Raw genomic sequence first — 18,562 nt, forward strand, 5'->3', positions numbered from 1 at the left:
AAGGTGAGACAGTTGAACATGGAGCTTTTCAGGTTATGGAAGAATAGATCGGAAGCCACAAAAATCAATGAAGAAATGAGAAGTAAACTATCTGAAACTCATCAGAACGAGGAGAGGCTGAGGCGTAAACTAATCGAGTCCGGCCAGGCTATAAAGGAGATGTCGCGGGAAAATCTTGAGACGAAACTGGCTATGGAGAGGATGAAGCGCAAATTACCAGAAACTGACCAGAGCGTGGAAGAACTAAAGAGACAAAATATCCTGGCTCTTCAGATCGTGGAGAAACTAAGTCGTCAAAATCTTGAAACTAATCTTACTATAAAGAAGTTGAAGAGAGAAAAATTGGAGGCCGATAAGGTTATTCAAGTGCACAAAAAGTGGTTTCAGAATTTGTCGCCGATAATCAAGAATGTGGGAGCGGACCTTGGGATATTTTTGAATCAAGCTGACAATATTGGAAACTCGAAGGAGCTTTCGGGTGCTAGGGGCTCTGGAGGAGATGGACACAGATTGTGAATTGCATGCTCGATTTGCTGTGAGGGTCTTTAATTTGTGTTACTTTCGGATTTAGAATTTTAAAGCAAATAATGTACCACCAGCTGGTGTCTATTATGTTCTCTTTTACATGAGTATTTTGGCAATGGGTTTATTTTGTTCGAAAAAATGACATTTAATTTTGTACTCGTCGTTTGCTGTAAAATGAGGGACATTATAAACTATGTTTTTTAAGGAAGTAGAGCTTGCCCAAACGTCAGGTGAAGCAAATTTAATATGAGAATAAGTGTGGCAGAAAAACGTTTTTTTATTATAATTTTAATTATATCAAATCTATTAATAAATTGATAAATTAAAGAATAAATGTTTAAATCTTAGATTATTATTATTATTATTATTATTATTATTATTATTATTAAAAGTAACCTTAAAAAAATCTTTCCTTGTCTTTTAGTGTGTTTATACAAAGAAATTAAATTAATTCAGATATTTAATATTTAAAAATTTAATCATATTAACTTTTATAGAGATTAAAAGTCAAGTCAAAATTTAAAAAAATAAAATAAAATTAGCTTAAAAGTTTATTTATAAAGCTCATACTCAGCGTTCGAGTTAGATCGACAATTATCGTGCTTTTTTTTTTTCCCGTATCAAAGTTTTTCATCATATTTCGTATTTAATCTATCCATTTTCGCATTTATTTAAGAACAATTGTTATAAATGCGTGCATAATGTTGTCTGAATGCTAATGTATCCTGTCATCTATAGATATGTTAACGAATATGGTTAATTTATCACTTATTATATCATACATGACATATGTGACAAAAACAAAACTTATATTACACACATTAAAATTTGATTTGTTTCAGGGTTGCGCTTATCAGTTTATTTATTTCGTTGTATCATATGAGGGCTTGTCTCCAATTCGTTATCTTTATTTCTCACTTGTAAATTTGATTTGTTTCAGGTTTGAACTTAGCATTTTTTTTGTTCTGTTGTATCTTATGATGCTTATCTCCAATTCTCTCAGTTTCAAACATACCTGGATATGAGTTCTGTGCTTCTCGTGAAAAGGTTGATAAGGATTGGATATGTCTCAAGGACATTTACTCACTTTTGGGAGTGAGTAGAGACATGCAGTTCATTTGGTACATGCACTACTGTGTCAGATATTGAATATGATATGCAGATTCTTGATCCTAAACACTGAATATCAATCTATTTCTTGTTAGAGCACATGTATTTCATTTTGGTACATGCACTGTTGTGTCAGATCTTGAATATGATCCGCAGATTCTTGATCCTAAACACTGAATATCAATCTATTTCTTGTTAGAGGATATTGACGCTTTTGAGGACGAAATAAACCTTTATCATATTCACAAAATATGGAATAAAGTCGTAAATATTTAGATCTTTGGCTACAACAAAAAAAAAATGTAAAATGAGCAATTGAAACAAAAGCTGCTCTCGTTTTCCTTTCAAGAACATATTTATGAATGTGAATGTCCATGATTGTTGGATAACACAACAATACTACACGAGTCCTTAACCTGACCTATTGTAGGGCTTCTTGGGCTCAAAACAGTTGGTGGTCCTGAGATCTGTCTTTCAAGCCGTGAACATCGTGAACATGGATTTAATGGTGATGGATATTCTTTTGATGCATTAATTGTCGAACGCTTTGGTGAAGAACACATTTTGAAGTCCCTTGTTGGAGAGGAAGATTGAGAGTGACTTGGATTTGTTTTGAACTGTCTTACTGGTGAGGAAGATGGAGAGCAACTCATATTTATTTTTAACTGTCTTGCCGGTGAGGACGATGGAGAGTTAGCAGGAAGCATTTTTGAGAGTCTTGCTGGTGAGGAAGATGCAAAGTAACTTGCATTTGTTTTCTTAATTGTTGGTAGTGATGATCTTGGTGAGTCACTTTTTGATATTGTTCCTGTTAGACAAATGTATTGCATGCTATTGAGGTCATGACAAGAGAAAAAATTCCATCATACCCCTATGCTAAACAGGTTAGTGAAAATGGAGAGAAAAACTAACCTGGAAGCTGTTTGGTCTCTGCCTCTCTCAGTTTCCTGATGTGCAGAGCTTTCTTCTCTGAGTTTTTAGAATCTTCATCGTTCTGAATGCTTTTAGCTTTTGATTCCACTTTGACACCAGAAGTTTTAGCAGAAACTGAAACCATATTCTGATTAAATTCTGTGTTTTGCAGTGTTTTCTTCTCAGGAATTTCAACTAATTTGTGGTATCCTGTGGCCAGTGAAGACATTTTTGGCTCTGAAGTCTCGCAGGAATTCGGTTTGTGATCAAGTACATTTTTTGAAACCGATATTTTCTCCATGTCTTCAGTAGTTTCTAGATTCTGATATGTCACTTTGGTGGTTGCAGATTTGCTATTTTCTCGAGGTATGGGACTGGCTGACTTACTCTCTCCTGATTTTGATACAATTACCTTGTCTGGAATCTCCACGTTTAGTTTGTGATAGGTTGAAACTTTATTTTCAGTTTTGTTCTCCATGGCCCTGATATTATCCTCCCTTTGATCGACCCATAAATCAGGAGTTGCCACTGCCAGCTGTCTTTGAACATCTACTGTAAAAGAAAATTTCTTTCCTGGACTTTCAGAGCCAAAGAACCTTTGGTCTACTGAAATAAGTTTACGATGGGGTATCTCAGATATAACTGATCTCATATCCACCATGGTTGAATTTTTCCTGTCAATGATTTCTGAACAAACTGACCTTCTATCACTTGGTGCCGGGAACAGATCATCAATGGCTGCTAAATGCTCATGTTCACCCAGTGATGCTGCACGGTGAACTGCTAACCCATCGATTGCTAAGTCCCAGTGCCTAACACAAATTTTTTCCTTCTCAATCAATTTATAAGCAAACAGCTGAAAAGGGATTTGTGAGATGGGTTCTGCTGCATCAGGGAACTTCTTCAAGAATCCAATCTCCATGTCACAATAATCTACGAGTGGCGGCGGGGAATCTGGATGACCATGGTCTGGATTTATAACAAGGATTTTCTTGATGTAGCGTAATATCCTAGTTATGGATGAGAAAGTAGGCCGGAGATTTGGGTTCGTTTGCCAGCATTTTTTGGTTAGATTTGTCAAGTATTTCGGTGAAGTGTTCGAGAAAAGTGGCCTCTCCCCTGCTCGTATATTTCGAGCCATTGTTTCCCCTTGAAGATGGCCATCTGAAAACGGGACTTTCCCAGTTAAAAGCTCAAAACAGAGCATCCCAAAACTGTATACATCAGCTTTCTCAGAATATTTTGCAGTACATTTGCCACCCAGGTGTTGTTCTTGTTCTGCTAACACCTCCGGGGCCGACCAAATATCAAGATCAACTACAGCCGGTTTTGGACTTCGGGAAGCATAGTTCTTGATGGACATCAAGCCAAAACCTGTCACTTTTGCTTTGAAAAAACCATCTATGGAAGCATTTTTCGATTTGAGGAAGACATTTGATGGATTCAATTCCCCATGATAGATCTTCTTCGAGTGCAGGTATTCCATTCCTCTTGAAATCTGTAGCATGATATCTACTGCAACGGGTATAGAGAATGGATTTTGCTTCTTTTGATTAGAATTCTCCTTTATGTAGGAACTGAGATTCTTGCTCATAAGCTCCATAACAAGAAACCCCTCTTTTCTTTCTTCATCATAAAAACCACAAAGGTACTGCAACACATGGGGATGAGACACCGAAAGAACAGAAGAAATCTCAGCACTTAATGGCTCAAGGTCTCCATAAAATTTCCGCAGAGCAAAATTCTCACCCAACCAATGAATCTCTTTATAATTGCCTCCTCCCAATTCCAAACGACGTTTCACAAAATAGTCATTTGATCCTACCAAAACTTGACTCGGCAACAGTCTTACACTTGTGGTTTCTGTTGAATTCATCTTCTGAAGCAAAAATTCTGCAATTTTTACCGAATTCGCCTCTACTGCAACTTTCTTCTCTCCAATCCTTTCGAGAAGCAACCATCTATCTTCCTTCCATGCCATATCTAACCGATCACATATTTCTCGAGGCACTAAATATTGTTTCCCAAACATCCACTGGAAAATCTTCAGGTCATCACACTCTTGATCATACTTTTTCAAAAGGTTCAGTCTCCTTTTTTGCATATCTTCTTCATCCACCCCCGAAATCTCAGCAGCCGTCTCGATAGCCTCAATAACCACAGGGAAACAAGACAACAAGTTGTGAATGTGCAACTCTACACAATCCCTATTCATATGAAGACTGATAACTTTACCCCACCAATCTTTGATCTCTAAACAATGTCTTATATAGAGATCAGCTTCTTTAAATATTCTGTGAAGCTCTTTCATTGGAAGCTCAAGTGTTTTCCACTTGATAGGCCTATCTTCAAGCCTTAAATTCTGCCTGATTTCATCTGAAATTGTTTCGAAGGCCAAACATAGCATATCGTAAAGTAAACAGCACTGTCGTTGGTTGATTGGGATTTCATGTTTTAATACCATGAAGGCGTTCAAACCCCCTAAAACCTCCCCAACCTGCCTAAATTGATCCATCCCAGCTTTCTCAACGTTGTTCAATCCAGGAAAGCCTCGTCTGCTGTCCAATCGAAACTTCACAAAATTTATTGCTAACTAAAATCAGCAAAGAATACGAGCAGGATCGATTAAAAAGTGTTTTTGTCAAGATTGAAAGGTTTTAGATTTTCACCGCATAAACTTTAATCACCAACTGCAGAGCATGACCAGGAAACAATCAGGAAACAGACGGTTGCCTCCCCTTTCTGTGAAATGAAAACCTCTTCAAATTCTATGCATGGTTTTTCGAATAACAAAATCATAAATTCCAAGAAAGAAAGCCATGACAAAATTTCTCTGAAGAAGAGCCGCTGGGCATTTACGACAAGACAAGATTGAATTCTTGGAAATTTTATGACAAGCTTAGATGAAATGCAAAATCACACGCGAGATGGAAGGTTATCGATATACAAATATTGCCCGTGTAATCACAACACAAATGGGGAATATGAAATCGTACCTGTTCAAATTCTTTCTTGAACCTCCTTACAGGGAAACTGCTGAATTTTGAAGGGTTACATGAACCCTATGGAAATTCAGCAGAACCACCCCATTTAAAACCACCACGTATAATAATAATTCTCCTCTGATTCCTTAAATTGGTTCTATATCAACATGAGAATTACCAAAATGGCTGGAACAAGGAATATCCCCAAACCCAACAAAGTTTGTTTTGTACAATGTAAACAAAATTCGGTGGCTGGCTTCTCTGTAAAAATCGAGAATCAACCTCGTAAACCAATTTGAAACGGGGAGTCAAAATTTAGCAGTCGAAATTATTTAATTTTCTTGTCTGTAGTTTGTTGACCACCTGAATAGCTTTGGCTGATTCTGGTGGTCCGTTCTTCTGGAATTTCAAAGTATCGGCCGTTGAAATCTCCGTGTCTTTTGGGCTCTTCTTTTCAAATTATAACACACACACGCACACGCACACACACGCATATCTATTATCTATTATCAATTATCAATTATATATATAAATATATGACTTTATATGTGAATTTCCATTTGTCTCCTTATTAATTGTTTGCTTTACATTAATTGCTTATTTTAAGTATGTCTTTTCATTCTCCTTATTCATATTTTTAATCCAATGATTTAGATTTTTTATTATCTTTTCATTATGTAAATTAAATTAATTAAAGTTTAGAAATAACTCATTATCGAATTGTGAATTTTCTTTGGTATCTTATTAATTTTTTTTCATGTCCTCATGTGATAGTTTGCTAGAATTTAAGTGTTTAAATTAATTTTTTTTGCAACCGAAATTTTTTTGCGGTTTATATTTATAAATTATTTAAAAAAAAGGTAAAAGATCGTTGTGATTTGAGCCGTCAATTTGGGTTGGGTCTGTCGGTTTGGCCTACACCGCCAAACAGTTTAAGTGAGTTGGGTTGAAATTTTGTCGACTCATTTAAAGATGAGCCTAAATGAGCTTGCACAAGTTTATATTAAATATCTATATATATAATATTATCAATTTTTAATCATGAATTCTTGATATAATATGGAAAATATCAGTTTGATTTCAAAATTGTGATGTTACTATCTTGTCCAAAAGTTGTGGGTTTTTGAGACATTGTGACAGTCACTAAAAATTAAGTGTCAAAGTTGACATTTGAGTTGTATTTTTGGATTCCTGACAATATGTTCGTCAACATATTATTTTTAAGTTAGTTTTATCAGTATTGTGATAGGTAAATATGTTTATTACAATATATAAATATTATTATCTCTTTAAATTAATATTTACTTTCATGCTTGACATATTATGGGTCTTGGTAAAATGAGGAATAATAAATTCAAACAAACGAATACACAAAAGTTTGGGGTGAAACCAGGATTATATGGTAGCGGAAATTAATATATATAAATTTTTAGTGAATTTATCGATGTTAAGATGTATAACAAATCTTATATCATAATATATAAAATTGAAACATTATAAATGAAATAAATCAAAAATATATGAAATATACAAAATTTTATTACATATACAATCAAGTAATTTATTATAATTATATTTTATTCTACAAGAATTCTTGTCAAACTCAGTGATTGTGAATTTAACATCTATTAAATCAGCAAACTAAAGAGCGTGTCAATTAAACTAATTGAGTAATCGCATATTCTCAAATTTCATAATTAATTTTTTATCTTGATAATTTGTTTCATTTAATATTTTAAATTATAAGACAACGTTATTATTACTAAAGACACATTTTTTTAAATATTCATAAGGACTCAATCACTAACTCATATGGAAAAACATTTATCGACATACTATATTAAAAACATTCTAATTAATTCAGCGCATTTGCTGAAAATTTTCTAATTAATTAAAAAAAATTCATTTACAATCATCATATTTAATCTTTTTGGGCTAACACCATTTATTTTATAAGATATTCATCGCAATTCTTTATTTGTATATTAATCTTTAAATCTGAACATGATGTATATTTTTTTTTCTAAAAGTTCTTAAATAATGATTTAATACATTTATTCGACACTTCAATATTAACATTTTAAAATATATTAATTTTATATTGTATGCATGCAAAACTTATAATCATGATTATAAAAATTCAATAAAAATTCTAAAAATGAATTAGGTAGAACATAAAAAATTACACAATTAATCAAAAGACAGAAAATAAAAATTAAATAATTATCTATTACCTATAAACTATTAACACCGACTTCTAAAGATTGAAGTCGGTAAGAGAGTGGAGGCCAATATGTACTAAAAACATAAAAAGGTAATGCTTGAATGAGTCACACTGCAAAGTTAGTGAAGTAAAAACGAAAGACTATGTCGTTTAATAAAAATATTATAATGGGCTAAGTTGAATGAGACTCATATATATAAGTATCTCACTTGGTCCCACCTTATCTTTTGTCACTGTACAAAACGAAAGTTTACGCACCGTAGTGTTCTACATTTTCTTAATTTTTCATCATCTATTGGTCTTTAAAGATATATTAGAATTTTTTCTAAACATCTAATCTTAAATATGATCAATTAACCAAATAATTATTATACTTTGTATACAATAATAAATAGATTAATATATTTGAAGATAGAAAAAGTAATGTATTGAGAAGAATAAAAAAATATTAGAATTAATACTATAATTATCTAATGTCAATATTAAATTTAACATTCTACGTTCGAAATTGTGTTTATTGAGGTAAAGACTAAAGTCAGTGAGAGTGGAGGTCACTATGTACTAAAAAAATAAAAAAATTAATGCTTGAATGATTCACACTGCAAAGTTTGTTAAATAAAAACGAATGACAAAGTGGGTCAGTAAAAATATTATAATGAGCTAAGTTGAATGAGACTCATATATATAAGTATCTCACTTGATCTCACCTTATGTTTTGTCGTTGTACAAAAAGAAATTTTATGCATTGTAGTGTTCTACATTTTCTTAATTTTTTTTCTTGATTTCAAATTTAATTTCATCATCTATTGGTCTTTAAAGATATATTAGAATTTTTTCTAAATATCTAATCTTAAAAGTGATCAATTAACTAAATAATTATTATACTTTGTATACAATAATAAATATATTAATATTTTTGAAGATAGAGAAAGTAATGTATTGAGAAGAATAAAAAAAGAATAGAATTAATACTATAATTATCTAATGTCAATATTAAATTTAACATCATACATTCGAAAATGTGTTTATTGAGGTAAAGACTATGATGACAAATTCATATGATATAGTAAAAGGTTATTTGCATAAACTTATTTGTTGGGTACAGTAATTGATCATGTTGGTTAGAGTAAATGAAATGTTGTGCTTGAGCTGTTGTACTATTTAAAATATTTGATTTGCACTGTTATCATAATCTATAGGTTTTGATAAAACAGTAAACGCTTGAGCCTACAATTGGTATCAGAGCCAAGATCGCGACTTTGATTTTCATTGATTGCAATTGGTGCAATTATTAGGAGATACATTGTTTGGTACAATAATTGTCCACAATGGGTAGATGTGAAAACCAAAGAATTTGAAGAGCCACATTTGAAGAGCCACAAAGCCAAGCCTTTAAACCACATTTTCAAGCCATGAATTCAAAGAGGTATTTGAAGAGACATAACAACATGTTAATGGTGTTTAAGGCCATCAAGAAGGCCATAAACATGGATGTAATGGCCTTGAATGAGAGCCTCTTCACCTCCCTTCCATGAGCCTATAAATACCATGCATGATGACCAAAAAGAAGGCACAAAACATTCACAACATTCTGAAAATTTCAGCAACTCATTTTTGTCCATTTTCGAAGTACCGCAGTAGCCGAATTCTTGTCCGGTTCGACGCAGTCCAACAGCTTTTGTGTTCGAATTTTAGTTGTCTTTCCCTGAAATCTTTGAAGATTATCATTAAGTAAGTGAGTTTTTGTTATACTTTTACGTACACTTGCATTTCATAAGTGTACTACTTGATATATATATCGACATACTTGTTCTTCGTAAATATGTCTACATTTGCTCAAAAATAAATTAAGTATGTTTCTTGAAATTCGATCGGCATGATATATTCGTTCCTATTTGTTATGAAAATTCTTGAACAATTTGTTGATTTATATTCGTTATAATATTTGAAAGCATATTTGAAATCTTTGAAATGCACTGTAATGATTCGAATTAGAAATGGCAAGGAAATTCCGATATTTGATATGTTTTGTTTAAGGCCCTGATGCAGTGGATTATAATAACCGTTCTTTTGGCCTCGCCCCTTAGAGGAGTAACATATAGGGGACTGATCAGTAAACCATGAAAAAGGAGATGATTTTCAGTGCTATGTTTGTATCTTGTTCATATTCGATTCAACATGCTTAAGATTGAGATTATAATAATGTATTCGTATAATTATAACCTTGATATTCGTTATGCCCGATCGGCCCCCATTTACTGAGTATTTCCCAAGTACTCACCCCTTACATTCCCACCCCCAGATAAGAACGAGAAACAAATCGAAGATAAAGAACAAGAATACTTTTGGGGATGGTGATGAAGTCAATCCAATTCAAGACCGACTTAAATGTCACGCTCCGAAATCGAGACGTGCCATCGGCGTTGTTTAACAATTTAAAATCATTTAACAACAAGTCATGTAGTACATGAAATAGCCAAAAGCCAGTCTATTACATAAATCAACAATCGTCTTTACAATGCGATTAAAACGAAATGCGGAAGCGTAAAACATTATAATATAACTAAGAGACAATGATAAGACTGGTCTTGAATTGGATTGACTTCATCACCATCCCCAAAAGTATTCTTGTTCTTTATCTTCGATTTGTTTCTCGTTCTTATCTGGGGGTGGGAATGTAATGGGTGAGTACTTGAGAAATACTCAGTAAATGGGGGCCGATCGGGCATAACGAATATCAAGGTTATAATTATACGAATACATTATTATAATCTCAATCTTAAGCATGTTGAATCGAATATGAACAAGATACAAACATAGCACTGAAAATCATCTCCTTTTTCATGGTTTACTAATCAGTCCCCTATATGTTACTCCTCTAAGGGGCGAGGCCAAAAGAACGGTTATTATAACCCACCGCATCAGGACCTTAAACAAAACATATCAAATATCGAAATTTCCTTGCCATTTCTAATTCTAATCATTACAGTGCATTTCAAATATTTCAAACATGCTTTCAAATATTATAACTAATATCAAACAACAAATTGTTCAAGGATCTTCATAGCAAATAGGAACGAATATAGTATGCCGATCAAATTTCAAGAAACATACATAATTTATTTTTGAACAAATGTGGACATACTTACGAAGAACAAGTATGTCGATATATATATCAAATAGTACACTTATGAAATGCAAGTGTACGTAAAAGTATAACAAAAACCCACTTAGTGATGATAATCTTCAAAGATTTGAGGGAAAGACAACTAAAATTCGAACACGAAAGCTGCTGGACTGCGTCGAACCGGACAAGAATTCGGCTACTGCGGTGCTTCGAAAATGGACAAGAATGAGTTGCTGAAATTTTCAGAATGTTGTGAATGTTTTGTGCCTTCTTTTTGTCATCATGCATGGTATTTATAGGCTCATGAAGGGAGGTGAAAAGGCTCTCATTCAAGGCCATTACATCCATGTTTATGGCCCTCTTGATGGCCTTAAACACCATTAACATGTTGTTATGTCTCTTCAAATTCCTCCTTGAATTCATGGCTTGAAAATGTGGTTTAAAGGCTTGGCTTTGTGGCTATTCAAATTTGGCTCTTCGAATTCGTTGGTCTTCACATCCTTCCCACCTTATGAGGAGTTTCGTCCTCAAAACTTGGCTATACTCGATCTTCAAAGAGATCAGGATATTGTTCTCGCATCATTTCTTCCAACTCCGAAGTAGCTTCTTTTTCGGTGTGATTGGACCATTGTACTTTGACATATGAAATAGTTCGTCGTCTCAGTACTTGTTCTTTGTTACCCACAATTCGGATTGGAATTTCTTCGTACTTCAGCTCCTCATTTACCTTGTCCTCAACCAGAAGTGGTCCAGCCTCCAGAATATGACTTGGATCGGAAATATATTTCCTTAGCTGCGAAACGTGGAAAACATTGTGGATTCTTGACATATCAGGTGGAAGTGCTATTCTATAAGCAAGTGTTCCCACTTTCTCTAAGATTTCAAAAGGTCCGACGTATCTAGGATTCAATTTCCCAGTTTTATTGAACCGCATCACACCCTTCATGAGTGACACTTTCACATATGCTTTTTCACCCACTTCAAATTCCACGGGTCTTCTTTTCAGGTCAGCCCAGCTTTTCTGTCGATCCTGTGCAGTTTTCGGTCTCTCTTTGATCATAACAACTTTATCCACTGTTTCTTGGATCAGTTCGGGTCCAACCATGGCTTTTTCCTCTACTTCATCCCAATATATTGGCGATCGACACTTTCGTCCATACATAGCATTAGAAGCTACTCATATGAGGTTCGTGTGTGAAATGATTTTTTGTTGATTATGCTAGTAGCTTGAAGCAATGTTGCATTTCTGTGGGTCCGGGTCTTTTTTTCATGTGGGTTTGATGTTTGCTGCAATTTTGCTTTAATACTCGCATTCTTCTTTAGGTTTGTGTTTTGCAGTTAATATACCTACTAATTTCCCTTTACACGATGGTTGAAATGTTAGGGAGAAAAAATAACTTTGGTGGTGTTGTGGAAAGAAAATTAAAATCCCAATATTGGTCTTTTGTTGATAATATAATTCATTGGTGTGATTTCACGTGCTTAAACTATTGTGCTTAAACTATTTCACAATTCATGCCATGAAGCAATATAAATGCTGTTACACCTGGGGATGTGCCCATAAAACACTCTGCTTGAGATTCTCACTTGGGATCATCCGACTTTGATGCAGTAAATTCATGGATCGAGTAATTTCTGTTGAGTATGCCATTCGAGATGATGATGACAAGAGAAATGGATACAGCCCTGATAGAAGAGGTCGAGATTTGTCCCCTGATAGAAGAAACTATGGTCGGGGACATTCCCCAAATGACTATCGCAGGGACAGGGATAGCCCTGATTACGGACATGGATCTGTTCCAAATCCTAGATCTGAACGGAGGGAGAGTCCTGATTATGGCAGGGCAGAACGCCCAGCCAAGGACAAGTATCGAAGGTTAGTATTTTCCCTTTCTTTATTGTTTTGAACATTGAATTCATTGTTCTCGTAATCTTGATGTTGGTCAATAATAATGCCTTTGTTCTTTCATTGATCATTCAGCCGTTCGCCTCCTCGTGAAAGATCTCCATCTCAAGAATGAAGATCCTATTTGATTTATTCGGAAACTTCAGCTGAAATTTCTGTGTGAGAGTGGACGGTATTCTGGTTTAATGTAGTATGTAGCCGGTATTGGAGATGAAATAACATTTGTTTTGTAGTGTGGTTTATCGAATTGAATAGTTACTCATTGTGTCTGAAGTTCATGATTCAGTCATGTCTCCTATGGTGATGCTGTTGTTTGTTCCAATTTGACCACCTCCGGCTACCAGTGACCACTGGAGTTCTGGGGAAAATGACTGTTGTCCCCAATGTACAAGTACATGTCTGCATGTTTTTTTCCACTGTCGTCTGATACATTGTGTCGTATAAAAAATGGCGCGGCTCCCTGGGATCAAATCAAAACCTCTTATGATCTCACTAAACCTCCTTTTCTCCAATACTCCCGGATCTGCTAATATCATTCTGCTTCAAGTAGTATTCAACCATCTTCGGTCTCTGCAATATGAAATAAAGGATTATATACAGAAGTTATCTTAGATATGCTGTGCTTAAATTTCTAGATGGTCGTATAGTACGAAATAGTGAAAACATATGCAAGCATGCCTTGTATTGTTTCCATGTTGTCTTCCTTGTAAACACCAAGGGGTGATCCATGTACAGATAAAAGCATCTCCCCATCTTTTGGAAGTCGGAGAGTTTTGGGTGTCATTCCAACAGACAACCTGTTGTTGCTGACCTACAATAGTAAATCAACATGCAAATAACTCAAGATACTATAGAACATATCATAAAGCCACCAAATGAATAAGATTGACTTTGTAAGAAGCTAATCGCACTCATATTTAGCTTTAAAAGATCACATCAACAGATGAAAGCTCTTCTTTTCCAGTAGCATATACTCCAACAGCTTGAACTTAGCTTCAACCTTTAAATTATTGCAAATTTAAACAGACAGAAAAAACACACTTGTGTGCTATCATTAGAAGTTATGTAAAGATATATACATCCGGAGTTTGCAGGCCATTCTTCAGCTCATGTACTTGAGAATCAGGACCTTCCAAGACCTGAAATTTTATATTTTCAGAGAATCAGAATTGAAAGACGAAACTAGGAAAACCAACAAAGGAACCAAGAAGCCTTGGGCGATTTTCCACCGGAGGAAATTAGGAAGAATTTTCAAGAAGACATCTGATGGTTTCATTGTTCAACTTAATGAGACAGTGACATTTTTTTATGCAAACTAAGACTAGTAAACGTCAGACACAATAAAGAGTATCCAACTAGTATCAGTTGAACACGGACGTACAAGGCTCCTAATCTGCAGCTTATCCGCACCAAAAGGGACTGTTTTCACTGCAATATAATCAATAAAAGGCCTCAGACAAAATAGAAAGAAATGGAAACATCTATGTATAAAAAAGCTCTAAATACCAGATTTATTTGAAAATTCAAAGCCACCGAAAGATGGAATTCCAGTGGAGAGATCAGGATAAGCAACTGACAACCGATGTAAAAGAGAAGCGTGTGTTGTTATCTCATCAGCCTGGTTGAGAGTTAAGTTGCCGTCCGCATCTTTCCATTGCACATCATACTGGCCATCCTTCCTGGTCCCTGCAATGGTTAGATTTGGAAGGTTTTCCTTAAAAAACTGCAGTACAGGGACTTGCAATTGTTCCTGGCTGAAATAGGAACGAAGTAACCGTAGCATAGTCTGCAGCTGATCAATTTCCACATCCCTAAGAGCCCTGATTGCAGCACTTTGACGTTCGACTGAAAAATAAAATTAAGTTTTGTCCATGTAAGAACATCACAAGAGCCAGTAAAACAAATAAAAAAAGAATAGCAGAATCTTAATTTCTGATGTTTGGTTACTAACAGAATAATATATAGACCAAAGTTCTGCTACTAAACTCCAGTCATCTTAAATATCAAAGTTTCACAAATAAATTACATTTTTTTAATATATTATTTCAGATCCATGAGTTCAAACGGAACTAACAGCAATAAGAAAATATGATAAAATTTGCCATTGTACCATAATTAAGCACCGATATCTCAGGATAAATAACAAAAAAAATTGATAACTTGTATCGCACCTCTCCTGGTTAAACTACGTCGTACAAATATTTATAACTACAGATGTATGTTAACATATCTTCCAAAATCACCGCATAGAAAGTAAAGAATATAGAAATCCTAAAGGTAAAAGCGAACTCCAGAAAAGATTCGTTTGGCATTGGCATTGCGAGACAACGCCAAAACTCGAAGAAATTGTTAAAAAAAATTAAGATCTTCATCTTCCCAATGCTAAAACAGCGCTTTATGAGAAATCATTGATATTCGGTATCAGATGACAGGATCAATGTAGGGTACAGTATACCTTCATAATCTTGGTATGCTGGTTCTTTCTTCTCTAATGTTACACCGTATTGATCACCATTGTTCCCAATGCTGGCAGACTGTTTAGTACTGTTTCGCACTCTTCGCTTTGCCATGGAAATTATTCACTCTATTAAAGTTAAAATAGCAGAATAGATTATTCATTAATTATAATCAGAGTCAAAATATAGCATCCCACTAAGCAATCTAAAACATGAAATTCCACCATGAAAGGTGCAATGCAAGTTGATGCCAGCACATAGAAGATAGTGAATAATAACTACAACATATATGGATCATGATGATGTAAAATAATAACTACAACACGTATGGATCGTGATAATTAATAAATCAGGTTGATATGTAGTCAATCTGGAGTCAATCTGGAGCCTATCTGATCTAATCCGGTTCGATTCGATAACTATTTTACCCTTATATAACTTTTACACCAAGTAAATAACTATTCAAAATTATAGGCGCTCTTTTGCAACTCGATTATATAAACACTACTCGGTCCAAACTCCAAATAATTTAGTTAAACATGAGGAAACCTATAATTACACAGACAATGAAAAAGTATGACAAATAAAATATCGTATTTTTGATAATATGCCAATAAAAATTCAGGCCAGAAAAGGTATAATGTTTCATCTAACACCTCCACTTCCATTCCACTATGACAAAGAGGCTGCCAAAATGTGCGAGCAAAATCAGCAACTAATATAGCAAATCCAACAATTCCAAAAAGAAAAGTTAAAAAAATAACAAATCCAATAGATCTTGAACCAAGGCATCACTCCAAGTAACAAAATGAGGAATATGAATCAACTTGTAGATCGAAAAAATCAGCAAGAAACATTAAAAATCCAATGGATCTTACTCACATGTGATACCATGGTGTTAGAAATATCCATAAATTTAACGTCTCTCAATTTATTTTCCTATCTTAGTACCAAATCACAAAATGAAAGACCACAAAAAATCGTAAAACACGAGCTCTCTTTGTTTTTTGAAAAAAAAATACAATAATAAGTTTGACACTAAATGGGGAAAAAACACCAACATTTTTTTTGTTCAAGAAAAAAAAAGTAAAAAGTGTCAACTCTATTTTTCGCTAAAGTTTTGAAACAAAGGAGTACAGTATAAACATATCCAAGAACTTATTCATAAATATTTACTCGTTACTCTCAAACAAAATCCATTAAAGAATTGAACTAGTGAAGGTTTACTGTTATCACATGAACTAAAATCTACAATGCATTTCCCAATCATCTTTAATTCCCAAGTTTGCCAATATTTTGTATAAAAAAAAGTATATCAATATTCCAGAGATAAAAAAGAAATAAACATTTTAACGCATACAATCATTAAAACATTATGAATTTCACCTGTTAAATGTGTAGAATCCAAGGAGAAATTAAAATAAGTGAATTATGAAATGATCCTCAGAGGCAAAAAAATCAGACGGTTGGAAGAGGGGCGCAACCATTTGAAGCATACGGCATAAAAAGCATACCGAAATTGTAAACAAATTACTCCAAATTAAACCCATAAACATATTCTCAACAAATAATCTGTGTAAAACATGTGTAGCATACCAAAAAAAATCGTGAGAATGGTAAACAGATGCGCTCCAAGGAGAGTAGAAATGGGTTAGACCGATGGAAAATGTGAGAGGCACTATAACTATTAAAATCTTCAATTGAAGAAAAAATTGGAAGCGTGAGAAAAGGGTAGCGGGAAGATAATCAAGAAATCCAAAAACCGCTAAAAAAATTCCTAATTTTAAAAATTACATTTTTTTCTTGCCAAATCCAACAGAGTTTCTGGAATGTGAGCTCAAAGTTCACTTTGAAACAGAGAGTGTTGTTTTGCCACACTATTTACAATTTTATTCATTTCTCACCATATACCATTAATTTATTTTTGAAATTTACGCACATTAAACACAAGCACACAATTTCTATCTGAAAATTGAAATCAAATTTCCTTACAAAATTCAACCTAGATCTCAATCAAATGTCGTTTCCATAAACAACCGATTCCCGTTGCGCGGCGCTCTTTTGTCCTATTTTCTAATTGTTTTGTATAAATTAAATTAAGTTTATTAAATACGACAAATAAAATGAATTATTTTAAATTATATAATTGTTACATTATTGTTAAAACAAAACCAAATTAGGATTTGATGTAGTCAGGGTGTAGTTCATCAATTTAAAAGAACGGAGTTGTGGAAGAATGATAAAAGTCAATTTTTTCAATGATAAGTCCAATTAATAATAATAAAAAAAAGATAGGAATGTCCTCAAAGGTGTAAGAATTGATTATAATTGTGAGCGTTTAATAAATGATCACGAGTTCGATTTTTTCTACTAATATTTTATATCAATGTCTTAACTTTGCAAGAAATACAATTCTGTGAACATATTTGGATATTATTTTGTCGAGACCAATTTAAGTTTCAAGGCATGGGATCTGATCTTGGCCTTGCTTGTGGATTGATGTTATCAGCTTTGGTTCTCACCCATCTCATCCACACCTTCGATGCCCAGCTGAATATTTCAACTTGTTAATGCACATTTCTCGGTTCTCAATTTTCACATGTATGTTTCATAAGTTTTTAAGGCTTTTGGGCTTAGCAAACATGAAATGCGAATCACGTACTTTATGGAATGGTTTTCTGAAGGGATAATAATATTTAAGCTGTGTTGCGTGTCTAGTTTTTGTTGCCATTATAGCTGTTTTAATATCATCTTGGATAGATATGGAAGCTGGTTGGACTTACTCCAGGAGTACGTCATGATACATCATAAACTAGACTAGATTAAGGGGAAACCTAAGAATGGGATCATTGACGTAAATGAATCGGTGTCAATGAGATAAACAACCTGCATGATTTGGATTGGCATTCGTGCGCCAAAAAATAATCATCAAGGGAAAACCATTTAAGAAGACACTCTGGTTGTCTGCTCCCGTAACTCACACTTTCGAAGATCACTCGTCCAATGAACTCATATTTGAGGTACTATGTAATCTAATCCTAGCCGACCATTGTTTTTAAAAATTAACCTTCTGCAATGTATTTCAAATACGCACGTGTCTTTTTTTTAAAAAAAATAAAAATTGACCAATTCCATATTCCTAAATATCTCATCCTGACAGAAACTAATGCACCTCATTCCTGTTAAGTTGTCCTTTTCTTGTTGAAAAGAACAAAGGTCCAAAGGGGATGTCAGTTAGAAAAAGGGCAATGGCGGGTTTTTTTTTTTTAACAAACACTGGTTTCCTTGTACGGTTAACAGTTGAGGATTTGAAGAGAT

At 34.0% G+C, this 18,562-nt stretch overlaps 3 protein-coding genes across 8 annotated transcripts; 1 reads left to right on the top strand and 2 right to left on the bottom strand.

The window, feature by feature from the left end:
* Positions 1 to 1,378: 1,378 nt before the first annotated feature.
* On the bottom strand, positions 1,379 to 5,959 carry LOC140977999 (uncharacterized). The gene is made up of 3 exons (XM_073442710.1): positions 5,544 to 5,959; positions 2,548 to 5,289; positions 1,379 to 2,443 (listed from the first exon to the last, which is right to left on the bottom strand). Exons 2-3 carry the CDS (start codon positions 5,060 to 5,062, stop codon positions 1,992 to 1,994), a joined length of 2,967 nt encoding a protein of 988 aa, XP_073298811.1. The 5' UTR covers positions 5,063 to 5,289; positions 5,544 to 5,959; the 3' UTR covers positions 1,379 to 1,991.
* A 6,026-nt stretch (positions 5,960 to 11,985) lies between these two features.
* Positions 11,986 to 13,201, top strand: LOC140979158 (uncharacterized). Its single transcript, XM_073444496.1, has 3 exons — positions 11,986 to 12,068; positions 12,495 to 12,758; positions 12,864 to 13,201. Exons 1-3 carry the CDS (start codon positions 11,986 to 11,988, stop codon positions 12,901 to 12,903), a joined length of 387 nt encoding a protein of 128 aa, XP_073300597.1. The 3' UTR covers positions 12,904 to 13,201.
* LOC140980003 (uncharacterized) lies at positions 13,149 to 17,319 on the bottom strand. 6 transcript variants are annotated; one of them, XM_073445722.1, is made up of 7 exons: positions 17,237 to 17,319; positions 15,244 to 15,372; positions 14,295 to 14,633; positions 14,170 to 14,216; positions 13,868 to 13,927; positions 13,467 to 13,599; positions 13,149 to 13,358 (listed from the first exon to the last, which is right to left on the bottom strand). In XM_073445722.1, exons 2-7 carry the CDS (start codon positions 15,356 to 15,358, stop codon positions 13,342 to 13,344), a joined length of 711 nt encoding a protein of 236 aa, XP_073301823.1. In that variant the 5' UTR covers positions 15,359 to 15,372; positions 17,237 to 17,319; the 3' UTR covers positions 13,149 to 13,341. The 6 variants fall into 6 exon arrangements, with proteins under 6 accessions (XP_073301823.1, XP_073301826.1, XP_073301822.1 ...); XM_073445725.1 differs by having other exon boundaries at positions 17,247 to 17,269; XM_073445721.1 differs by lacking the exon at positions 17,237 to 17,319 and adding an exon at positions 17,039 to 17,210.
* Positions 17,320 to 18,562: the final 1,243 nt, after the last annotated feature.

This window comes from Primulina huaijiensis, chromosome 6 (genome assembly GCF_012295235.1).
Source record: "Primulina huaijiensis isolate GDHJ02 chromosome 6, ASM1229523v2, whole genome shotgun sequence".
NCBI lineage: Eukaryota > Viridiplantae > Streptophyta > Magnoliopsida > Lamiales > Gesneriaceae > Primulina > Primulina huaijiensis.